At 44.5% G+C, this 12,432-nt stretch overlaps 1 protein-coding gene across 6 annotated transcripts in view; it reads right to left on the bottom strand.

Annotated features, from left to right (window-relative positions):
* The window catches only part of KLHL2 (kelch like family member 2), a 41,203-nt gene that overhangs the window by 10,993 nt on the left and 17,778 nt on the right, over nt 1–12,432 (bottom strand). For all 6 annotated transcript variants that reach the window (XM_035111654.2, XM_035111659.2, XM_035111652.2 and 3 more), the window contains 4 exons: nt 7,611–7,773; nt 3,956–4,065; nt 1,598–1,714; nt 432–581 (listed from right to left, as the gene is read on the bottom strand). In XM_035111654.2, the coding sequence (XP_034967545.2) occupies nt 432–581; nt 1,598–1,714; nt 3,956–4,065; nt 7,611–7,773 (540 nt within the window). The remainder of the gene's footprint in view (nt 1–431; nt 582–1,597; nt 1,715–3,955; nt 4,066–7,610; nt 7,774–12,432) is intronic.

Here is a 12,432-nt window from a genome sequence, read left to right as displayed (position 1 = left end):
GGTCACCTTGACAATCCATGGAGCACATATGGAACAAAATACCTGTACCTCCATTCTATTCACTAAAAAGGCAGATGCTCTTGACAGGCAAAACAAGAGTCTCTCTGCTGAACCACCAGGACAGTCTTGCCAGTTACGTAATGGCACCCCAATATTCTTGAACAAGGAGAACCCTACTGACACATTTGAAATAATGACATTCTAGATTGTTTGTCTAAATGCACTTACTGGATTGTGGTGTGCCTCTTCCTACTGATATATATATATCGAGGTCCCATTTGACTGTCTTAAATTACTTCAAAATCACTGTATTTTCAATAAGACCGCCGCATAATTAAATCCATGTGTTACATCTCTGCTGAACGTTCTCTTCCCATAATGCAATGCAATGCTATATGGCAAGCCAGGTAGCCAAGAGTGACGGGTCTTACTTTTGGAAGGCAGGCTGGTGTTCGCAGCTTTGTCCGCGTGGTCTTCATCAGAGCCCTTTGCTCAAGGGGCAACAAATGGTACTTCATCGCTTCAATGAGGTAATCCTTACAGGCACTGCTGTTTTTAACAAGCGGTTCCTCTTCGACTCTCTGTGCATTAAACATGTGGACAAAAGTCTTAACAAGTACTGCTACACAACAGGTGCACACTAATACCTTGGCATGTTCATATCAATATTACCCCTATGCCAGCCCTCTTAAGAAAGAAAATACAGGCCCTTTGGATCTGTTCAATAAGAAATATAAGCACGGTGCTTCCAAAATTTTTGGAACCCTATGAAGAAAAGGCATTTTCAAGAGGGTGGATGCCTACAGGCTAGAAACCAGAATGTAGAGATAAGCACAGAAGCTGGCAAAAAAACAAAAACCAGTTTGAGTGTCACTTGTTAAGCATGCTTTGGAATTCTGTCCTATGCAAAGACATTTCAGTACTTTTCCGAACAAGATCAAGGCAACTTATTCAAAGAAATGAAAACAAATGGGCTCAAGGAAAAATGAGGTGAATATTGTCAATTTCGGTCCAAGACTCACTCCCTGGCACCTCCAGGTAAAGATGGGAATGTCCCTTATTAAACTCTGAAGAGCCCTGCCAGCTGGAGCAAAGTGACTTCATTTAAGCTGGTTTCCTACATTCCTAGGGCAACAGCAAATATTAATTCCCTTCGACAGAATATCAAGGAAAACATAAACCAGTACGCAATTGTTCTAGTATAGCTGCAGATTCAGATTCTTAGTGATAAACCATTTAAGGCAGGTCACAAATTTAGGTGTAGGTTTTTAAGGGTTGTTGTTTTTTGCTAGTTAGGTTGATGAAGTGATTCCTCCAAATTAACAGAGCCTTACCCTTTCCACTATTAAATATTTTCAGAAGTTTCACACTTGCCAAAAAGCACAACACAAACAAGATAAAAAAAAGACCTGGTTGTAACTATCAAGATACAGAATGCTGAGCAGATTGGTAGAACCTTACAAGAAGTGCTACCTGTAATTAAGCGATTCTGTCTCCTTAATGACAAATATTCTGCTCCTATGGCTAAGTCTGTACGCTTAAGGTTGAAGAGAATAAGAGAGAGGGTGTGTACATTAAATGCTTACTTTTTACTTACCTGAACCAAATACTCTCGGGAGAGCAATGGCAGGCGGACATGTTCCATCAGGCGTGCCATGAGCTCCTGCCGCACATCTTTGTCATGGTTGACCCACGCGATCACTGCTTCAAACACCTTGCATAACAGAAGGACACACTATGAGTTCTGAACATTTTTGGGGGTGGGACAACAGGGCAGATTCACATATTATTCTCTCTTAGCAAGCCCTTCTCTGCAAGCGCTGGATCTGAGAATGGAGAACAGACACCCTCCCACCAGGGGTCAGTAGCACAGGAAAGGAGCCATAGCTGCCACCACCCCCACTCTGTGAATTATCCCCAGCAGCTCCTATCCTTTCAAAGATGCCAGTAGCCTTCTCATTCTCTAAATGGTTAAAAAGGAGTACAAAGCCCAAGCTGCTTCCCTCTCTCACCCCAAGCATCTTGCTCCTTTTGAAAATGGCTGCTCTCCTCTGTCGTCTCTCCCCCAATCACCTTCAGCTTCTCATAAGCCATCAGGAGGATGGAGTATATTCTCACCTCCTTAAAGGAATCCTGTGGCTACTGAGGATCTTCAGTCCTTGGACACAGCTACACTGGCAAAGAAAAAGCGCTTCGTAGGCGTTGTACAGTGGTACCTCGGGTTACAAACTTAGTTCCTTCCGGAGGTCCGTTCTTAACCTGAAACCGTTCTTAACCTGAGGCACGCTTTCGCTAATGGGGCCTCCCGCTGCCGCCGCACAATTTCTGTTCCCATCCTGAGGTAAAGTTCTTAAGCCGAGGTACTACTTCCAGGTTAGCGGAGTCTGTAACCCGAAGCGTTTGTAACCCGAGGTGTTTGTAACCTGAGGTACCACTGTGACACCTGATGGCGCTTTGGAGTTCTGTTTCTGCCAACCCGATTTCTCATATAAAGTTTACAACGCTTGAAATGCTTCTTTGATGTGTCTGGATCCAGCCCTTACTGAGGTTCAGCTTTTCGATGAAAATGTTTGCGTTTTCGCAAGCCACCGGAGTGGAATTCAGCATCGTGCTAAGCTGATCCTTTCATCAGCGCAGGCGTTTCTCCTTGCCAGGTGAAATTATTAACCCTCTGCTCTCCCTGCAAGCTGTTCGGGGGGTGGGGTGGGGGTGGTTCCTGACTATTCTGAGCATATTCAGAGAGGGCATAGGGCATGTGGGGAAGAAGAGAATTCCCCCAAGGAATGCCAACAACTTGGTGTTGGTTTTTTTTAGTGGTCTCCGGTTACAAATCTCGTCAGCGCTTACCATTGAGTTAGAAGGGTTATCTATAAAATTCCCATACTGTGCTGAATATATCTGCAGTCTATGAGGGTGCTTAATAGAAGTTCAGTTCAGTTTGCAGCTAGGGTACCAAAAGATCTGCTGAGGATTTAATTAAAGGATAAGAGTCATGCAGCTCTAAAAGCAGGCCGAGATGTGGGCTGGCAGCACTGTGCCACTGCCAAGACTCAGAGAGTTGGACAATGATGCTGCAGTAGAGTGTCAGCCCTCGCCGAGGGAAGAAACCCACACAGGACATGGGCATGTGGCAAAAACAAAACAATCAGAACAGCTTCTCCATATGCCCAAACTCAGCACATGCTCTACTTAACCTACATCTCAGCCCACATCCAGTATCATATGATCTTGCTTTGTGGGCCTATGTATGTGTATTCCAGTATCTGCGCGATCTCTGTATAATACTCATTTTTAAGTAGGATGCTTTAGCTGTACTTCAAGGAAAGCCTTGAAGTTGGCCAACTATAATGCATTGCACATTGGGCAACCTTTGAAAATGGCCCCAAACCTGCTACTGGTCCATTTCCAAAGTGCTGGCGCATAAGCACATAATTTGAAGCCCTACCTACTCAACGTTGGACCTTGTTACCTGAAGGCTTGTCTGCTTCCATATGAAACAGCCCAGGAACTAGGTTTTTTTGGGTTTTTTCCTCCCCACCCTCATTTTAGGAAACCCTTCTCTGGGTGCAGCCACCATCTGTGGTGAAGCAAGATGGTGGCCGGGAAAGGCCGTTTTCTATTATAGCAACTCGGCTTTTGGAATTCCTGCACTCCTGGGAAGTTCACCTAATGCCTACATAAATGTCTTTCCAGGAGCAGGTGTTTTCCAGTTATCATCATCTGGAGACTTCTTATCCAGTAAAATGTACTATTGCTATTATTAACATTTATATACCACCTTTATCTTTCAAAGATCTCAAGGTGGTCTACATGGTTCTCGCCCCCATTTCACCCCCACAACAACCCTGTGAGGTCGGTTGTTGTAGATGCGGCGCATGAATGAAGGTTCCATCATATCTGATTAGACCTTAAGAATATTTAAAGCAGCGTTCAAAATGGGAGAAAGGGACCTTACCTTTTCCTCAGATGCTATTGTAAGTTTGTCACTGGATATTAAGCTGCACACCTGTTCTACATCGAGGTTTAGGAATTCCTCACAAAGTACAACTTCAGTAAAGTGCTGCTCTGTTTAGAGAGGGGGAAAGTATCTTTGAATGCACACGAACACACCTGTGCAATGCAAGTTAAGAGGTACCGACTCTATAGAAGCAAGTAGTTTTCACTGCAGTGACTACTTGCCGGGGCACACTACTGGAAAATGAGGAAGGCACATAGTTCATATATAATAAATACACATATATGAAGCATTCTAATACAATAACTCACCACAATATTCTTACAGCATTTGGGATAATATTATTTGATATTCAGGTGACTGGGTGGATAGAGCTGTAGCCGTAATGGCACACACCAAAGGGGAGGAAGCAGGCTTGGCAGAGCCCTGAGCTTTACAGACTAGGGTGATGACTTTTTTACAACTTCATTTCCCTGTATCATAATTTGATGAGCTTTCATTAAAGATTAGATAAAATCTTACTTTCAAAGAGATTTGATTAAAAAAAACCCTCATGCACAAAATTATTTTAAAAATGTTATTTATCAGTTTTTTGACCATTTTTGAAGTCACTGTAAGCAGATATAAAATTGAACCCAAGCTTTAGAGTCACATATACGCAACATTATATAGGGTCATCAAAAACACAAGGAAGCTTTTTTTAGCTGCAGTAACAGTATAGATGCCGCTAGAGGACAATGTTTTGCTACCTCTCCTGTAGGTTCTTTTCCCAGCATGTCCGGCAGGGTCTGCTGGCTGAGTTTTGAGGTCCCAAAAGGGGGCTTTTACCTTGCGCAGGTGTGACATTTGTATACCCTATGTTGCTAAGAACACTCCCCTTTGTGGAATATGGTGTTGTGTCCAAATTTGATACGAAATATATATAGAATTGTTAATACAATTTTATGAAATGGTAAAACGGCATACAAAAAAATTTAAAATGGTTTGTGTGTAACCTTTTAAAAAAATATTTCAATGGACTATACCTCATTTTAGTCATTAATAGGCAAAAGTTCATCCATTTGTGCTACAGGAAATAATTTTTGAGAAAATAAAAATAAAAAAGTCATCACCCTATGCAGACGTACAGAAGTTCAGGTAAAAATACCCAAAGGGGAGAAACAGCCCAATGAGTACTGAGTATGTTCAGTGGACAAAGAAAGCTAACTGTTTGGGGAGGAAGACTTTTGCCTTACTCATAAATTAAAAGTTGGTTTAAATGGACTCTGGCCCCTGAATGGCCAAGGCAGCACAGCAGGAGTTGGGCTCTTTGGCTAAGGGAGGTATTTTCCTTCTGTCCATCGTTGGAGGATTTTTGCTTACTTTTTAAGTTGAAAGGGTGGCAGAGGCAAGTTAGTACGACAGGGCACTGTGCACCTCCGGGTTGGCTTGTCCAAGGCTGGGAAGAATGAGGCAGAATATTGGGAGGTGGAGGAAATGGCTGATCAAGTTCTTTGGGGTGGTTTGTTGGATACAAAAGACAGAGGGCCTCCTCTCTTTTGTAGGCTTCATGATTTGAATGCTGCAAATCTACCTGTGGGGGCTGCCCTCCAGAGTAAGACTCTCTGGGGTTTGGTGTTGGACAGTTTGTAAAGACTATGAGGTTCTACGAAAGTCTGCAACTGAACAGTGATTGCCAGTAGGTGGTGGTGACAGGTCCTTTTCCTTGGCCTTGCTGCCATTGAACCCTGAGAAGGAAACCAGATGGAAGGGGAATAGAGTAACCTGGAAGGGGGCCCTGGCTGGCTGATTGACATACTAAACAGGAGCACTCCACACTGCCAACCTTATGTTGAAGGCTCCACTTGCCACACGGGAATTCAACTGTTTAAATCTGATTAATGTGCTATTCAAACACAGTAGCCGCCTTCTCATCAGATTCTACAGCAATTCAGCCTAGGTGATTAGCAAGTTGCCCCTTTTGTAACATCTATGCTCTCTCACACTCAGATTCTCAGAAACGAGGAAAATAGGAATCTGAAGCGGCATTGTTATGATCAGCCACCTGTTTAGAATGTAGTTTGTTGCCTAGGAAATCTTGTTAACTCTTTGAGACATCTCCTTTTGTCACGAAAGAGGCACAGATAAATGAATTATTTCGAATAATATGTTCTGAAATTATATAAATTATATAAGCCTTACAGCTGAGCAGAGGAAAAGAAAAATGTGTGCTGTTGAGACGGAGGGAGAAGCCTTCCCCAAAGACCAAGATAGGGAACCACCTGTGGCCATTCAGATATACATGGGCTTCATCCCCTACAAATAATAAGCAGGGATTGTGGAAACTGTAGACTAGCAACATCTGGAGGGCCACGTGTTCTCCAACCCCGGTCTATAATCATTGGCAGCAGCCAGGAATGGAATTTGAGATGTTCATGTGTACAAAGCATGTCCACTAATTCTCAGCTATACCTCCAATCTTATTTGAATGTACAGTACTAAGCTGCTCAGAGGACCCAAACAGCTTTCCAATGGTTTCTTGGGAGTTACCTACAGGAAGGAGGGGAACCCAGAGAGCTGGAGAGCCCGAAAGGAAAAGGAGATCTTTCCTTCCTCACTACCTTGTATCAGCAGCTCAGCCAAGCCATTGCCTCAGATCCAAACAAGTACCAGAGCCCGTCAAGCAGTTCAGAGCTCCACTACTCATTTGCACTGCCTTACTGACTTGACTAAAGACAAGGGATCTTCTCTCACTTCCTCAGACTTCAGCTCTGCCATTGTTCTGCTGCTCCCAAATGCTAGAACAGCTGTTTGGGTAAAATGCTGAGGAGCAGAGTTGTAGTAAGAGAGACCTTTCCCCAGCTTCCAGCCTTTAATCCAAGAGACTGCTGCATGCAAATGTGCACAGGCTATATAGGTCACAGAGAGAAGTCCACTGAGACTGCTCCTCACCCTAGGCTATGGTGGGGACCCTCTCACCCATGGGCCAATCTTACCCTGCTAGGGTATCGAAATTGCCCTGCAAGGCCATTTCCCTCCCAAGCCACATCCACCTACCCATCAGCTAGAATGACTTGGGACATCATCTGATGAATAGGAGGTTGAGGTTATACATTTAGCACACACACCTATTATCAGGGGAAAGAGTTGTATGGAATCCTCTGCTAAAAAGGAAGAGAGGAAACTACTTGTTTTAACAGTTTCTTGCAACGAACTTTGTACTCCCAACTTTGGGTCTTCAAAGCACCTTGTGCCAAAATGACTGTGAGGTGAAACAACCTGCAAAGCCTATCATGATAAGGAGATAGGGGCTTATGGAGCCAAAAAGGTTCCCTATAGCATTGGGGCTTGTCTACAGAGCATCTGGGAATTTTTTTTTTTGGATAAGGCTAGGAACCCCTAGAATGCTTGGGCTGCATAGACTCATTTTTTTATACTGGTGCCTAAAATTTTAATGTGGTTTTAATTTCTGGTTTTAAAATCCACTCCAGTTTCCTAGCTGCTTTGTGATTTTTTTTCCTTGCATGTGCAAAAAGTCAAGGCAGTCAGTTCTAAGACTTTCACATTCCCTATTGTGTGAGCAATGTTAAAAGGCTGCCAAGTTAGACAGTGTTAGAAACAAAACCACAGTCCAGCCAATTTTTGTTTTGTTTTTTAGAATTGGTGTTGCACTTGCCTGCATAAGTGTTGGCCTTGTTCAGAAGATCTGTGCATGCATGCACGTCAGCAAAAGCACGAAAGCCTAAACAGTTCACAGGATGAAGTTGGGTTTCCAGAAAATCACAGCAGCTTTTCTTTACATCCTGCAACTGCAACAAACTAGCTGCCGGGAGAAGTACCTACAATAACCAAAACCAAATTCATGCACACATTGCCAACATCAACAACAATAAAAAGAAAAACTCAAGGTACAGTACATGTATTAGGAGAAACATTAGAATGGTAGAGAATATAACCGACAGAGGTGTGCATTTTAAAGTCACCTTCTTAAATTTACGGTACTAGTGTTGATTGTGATGCTTGCTGTTAGAAAGTTGTAAAAACCCTGTATTCTAGATGGCTGATATTTCTATTCATTTTTTTTATCATTCCGACTCACTGGCCTTTGAATCCAGATGAGTTGCCGAGGATTGGGTCACTGCAGAAATGCAGTTGCCCCTTTTGTCGCATGAATTACAATGGGACAAAGTTCCTTCTATTTTCAAAGGGTTCTTCATTCTTCTCCTATTGCTCACTGAATGACTTAAATCATATTAGCACAACAGGGCTGGCATTAAAAATAAATAAAAAATGGTTAGTGTTTAAGAGGTTGACGTTGATCAACTTCATTCCAAAGCCCTATCAATTCTGTATTCCCAACTGCTTTATTTGATTGACTCAATGAAATCTAAGTAAGCTCACAAAATGGACTGAATTTGCTGTTCGCAGCTGTATACGGTATTCACACTTTTAAATAAAGAAGCCACGGAATGCTAGCTTCAACTGGAACACATTCAAGAGAACAGACACTACTACTGACTGGGTAGCTTTACTGCACTTAATTCATCCGCCCTACACAGAGGATGCTTCTGGGTTCCCAAGGGCTCACTGAACCAGCAGAGAACTGCAGAAATGCCTCAAGCAGAGATCCTTTGCGTGTGCACTGCTTGTCTTTCAAGAAAAGCATGAGTCAAGATAAACAGCTGTAGTGGTGGGTGGGTGGCAGTGGAGAGGGCTAAAAATAAATTTTGACATCTGTAGCACAAAGCTAATGCTAACACTTTACATTTCACCCAAGAAAGCTATTAGCCCTCATTCATTTCAGATGTCGCAAGTTGTTCCTAAAAATCATTTACAAGCCCCATGCTTCCTGAAACAGCTCTGCTTGAAGTCCAAGCACTGTTTACAGACCGAGCGTGTGGCCTTGTCCAAAATGTTCCCAGCTGGCCAGCACACTCTCCCTCCAAACAAATATTTGCACTCAATTCTGTTCCATGTTATTTGCTATTCTCTGGCACCATATGTATAAAAAGTGAACTGTAGATATAAACAGTAAAAGTAGGCAAATAAAAATAAATTCCAGTAAAAAATCAGGACAAGGCCTTGTTTCGACAAGTCTTCATCAGCTGGAATATTGAAAACTTAGAGATGAATCTTAGAATAATTCTCCTCATAACAAAAATTTGTTCAGATCTCTAAACATAAAGTTTTTTCATATGTAAAAGACAGAGATACTATACTGGGATTGATTCCTATTTGAACTCTTCATCACACAAATAAAACCTTGTAAAGATATATTTGAAATCCATTTTTCTTCTGGCCTGAATTCTTGCAATTTACTGTTTATTTCTGGACTTTACCAAGAACTCCAATTTCTACTAAAAAGTGAACTGTGACAGGAAAAAAAAATACATAAGCACGAATCAGGAAAGGATCGAACCCCACTTAGGTGTAGTTTTAAAGGCAGAATTTGCCATTTATACACATGGGAGCTCTTAAAAGACTGCACCCTTTGGATCTTGTTTAGGGAAGTTTTTAATGTTTGATGCTTTATTGTATTTTTAATATTTTGCAGGGAACTGCCCAGAGTGGCTGGGGAAACCCAGTCAGATGGGTGGGGTATAAACAAACAAACAAACAAACTTAATACCCAGCAGCTCCCTCCCCAGGCCCCTCAGTCTCTCCTGCTCCCTGACCTATCAGTGAGAGCTGTTAGGCAAGTGGATATGAGAGGTGCACCTTCTCCCAGTGAGGCCCCACATTTTTGGAGCTTCATTGCCAATAGCCTTTGAAAATCTTCAAAAGATACATTTCTTTAAGCCTGTGCTTGGCTGAATTGTGCTATACTGTGCAAGTTAATACATTAGCAGAATTTTTTTTAAAAAACACATGTAATGCGATAATGTTTAAATTTGGAGGTAATTAGAGATAAAGATTTTATTGACATGCATGAATGAAGATAAAGGAACCAAGGGAATGAGTAGAGGGAAGTCAAGGGATTCAAGTAATCCCACAATGTGGATTTAATATTGTGTATACAGTTGTTATAAATGTTTTATTTTATGTTTTTCTCTTTAATGTAATGATTTTTTTGTGTGGAAATTAATAAAAAATATTATTTAAAAAAATAAAAAAAAGAATTGTGCTATACCACACTTGGTAAAGAATTTTTTTCAGCTGCTGCTGCTTTGAATCTGTGTGGGGCTTTGTAATTGTGTTTCATGTGTGTTAGTCTTATAAGATGCCTTTGCAAAGGCAGCATGCCCTGAAAAGTATTTAAAAAATACTTTAAACAACATTCAACATTCTTTAGTCTATTCAGTAGCTTTTAAGACAGACCTGTCTTTCTACTGGCAATCACACAGGCTTTCTTAAGTCCACTCACAAGACACACACACACACAGCTGTACTGTAAATTATTTTGTAAAATTACTGTCACAGATGGGGTGTTGGCTACTCCCGAGTAAGCACTCCACACATCCTCTGGATTTTCATAGTTTTATTGTGCATGCTATATACAGTGGTGAGATGTCTCAAATCATGTCTGCTCTGCATGGGGCAGAAGCCCACAATGGCCTCTCGTGGGCTCTGACCCCCCTTTTAAGACTCCAAACGCCCCTCCTCCTTGCTCTATGGGTCCTCCGTGGTCCCAAACCAGGCTCCTGAGGTGCCGTTCTCTCTCCTCCCTCCTTTCCAGCCCCTGCTGAAGCTAGCTCCTCCCCTGCTTCCCTGCTACCAACCTGGAGCTGAGCCACCAGGACTCTGCAGAGCCCTGGACCCGTCTTAACCCTTCCTGTTCCTGATTTGAACTCCCAGACTTGCTGCTGCTCTCCCATCTGGTGGAAGTAAGCAGAGTGGGCTGCTCTCTGCAAGCCCTCTCTCTTACATCCACCCCCCCTCCAGGCTCCCCCCCCCTTTCTGAGGCCTGGTTTGCCTGGTCTGATGTCTGTAAAGAGGGCTGGAAGCCTGACAGGTCTTCCTCCTCTGTAGTGTGTGTAAAATCCTGTTCCCCGTCGGTGCTGGGTGGCTGGTCCGTGTAGTTCCTTCCGTTGTCATCCTCCTCCTCCCTCTGGAAAATTGCTTCCGATTCCCGGAGGGCTCCTTGGGTCTGCGTCTCCCCTGCTCCCCCCCTGGGATCGCCCTCCCCCTCTGTGTTCCCTGTGCTACTGACGTGTGGTGGTTTGGGTCTGTGGGAGAAAGGAGCGTGCAGTTCCAGTGTGCGGTCCTCCCCTTGCATGGTGTGCGTGGTTGCCTCCGCGTTTTGGGAAGCAGGAGTGCCCTGCCTGGCCATCAGACATTTTAACCCCCCCTCCCCCCACCGGGAGCCCGGGCTCGCTGTGGCACTGTAGACCTCCTCCTCTTCCTTTCTTTCTGGAACCTCTTGGCTGCCTTCTCCCTCCACCCTTCTGTCTAGTGTCTTTTGTGTGATTTCTTCCCCCTCCCTCCTGTCAGCGTCTTGTGTTGGATGTGTGTCACGTCCTCGGAACCTTGGGCTTTCCCTAAAGTGTGAGAGCAAAGACCTGTGACCCACGGGATGGACCTTTCTCGCTGTAGGTGCTTCCCCCCTGAAGGTGACAGGGGTGATCTGTGTCAGAACCTTGAAGGGCCCCAGCCTTCTGGGTGCCAGCTTCTTCCCCCTTCCCCCCATGGGAAGGCCTTCTGACCACAGCCAGACCCTGTCCCCTCCGTGGAAGACCTTCTCCAGTCCCCTGTGATGGTCTGCCCCCTCCTTGTAAGCCTCATTGCCCCTTGCCACGTCTCCATCCAGTTGTTGGTGTACTGTCTCCCTCCTCTCACCCCATGCCTCAATAGGTGGTCCCCCAATCTCCCCCTCCCCCTGCTCTGGGAAGGCTCTGGGGTTTCGCCCAAGACTGGCCTTACTGGGTGTGAGCCTCGTGAAGACATGTACTGCATGCCCCTCCGTGGGGTTGTCATGATATTGCCTGAGAATCTTCCCTCTGAGGGAGTCCTGGGGCATATACCGGGCATCATTGCTAAAGAGTAACCCCTCTTTCTCGGCAAGCCCTTCCCCTGCCCCCTTTTTCTCCCTCAAGTCCCTCCGTATGTTCTGGGTAAAAGTGTCCTCTTTGGTGAGTTGGCTCAGTTTCTCTTCCTGCATCCCCGCCTCTGCGTCGTTCCATCCGCCTGGGGAGCTGATGTGGTGCGATCCTGAGGATTCTCCTTCTTTCCTGCAGTGCTCCTTGCCGTCTGCATCTCCAAAGGTGAGATCTCCCCGGCGCTGGCTGCCCACAGGGTCATTGTCCATTAAGTCCAAAGCTAGCACTTCTGCGTGCTTGTTCACTGTCATCTTCCGAGAGGGGGTCTGTTGCGTGACCTCACCCTCCTGCAATTCCCGGCCGCCTACGGTCAAGACGCTCATGGGCAGCTCCCTTGGGAAAATGGGAATCTGATCCTGCTTAGCCAAGTGCACCGATAGGAAATCGTTGCTGCTGCCCCTGCGGAGAAGCCCGACTGTCTCCTGGGTCTGGCCTCTTGGCAGCTGCAGACTCACTTCCATC

Source organism: Zootoca vivipara, chromosome 9, assembly GCF_963506605.1.
Source record: "Zootoca vivipara chromosome 9, rZooViv1.1, whole genome shotgun sequence".
NCBI lineage: Eukaryota > Metazoa > Chordata > Lepidosauria > Squamata > Lacertidae > Zootoca > Zootoca vivipara.
This window is presented reverse-complemented; position numbering and strand designations above follow the sequence as displayed.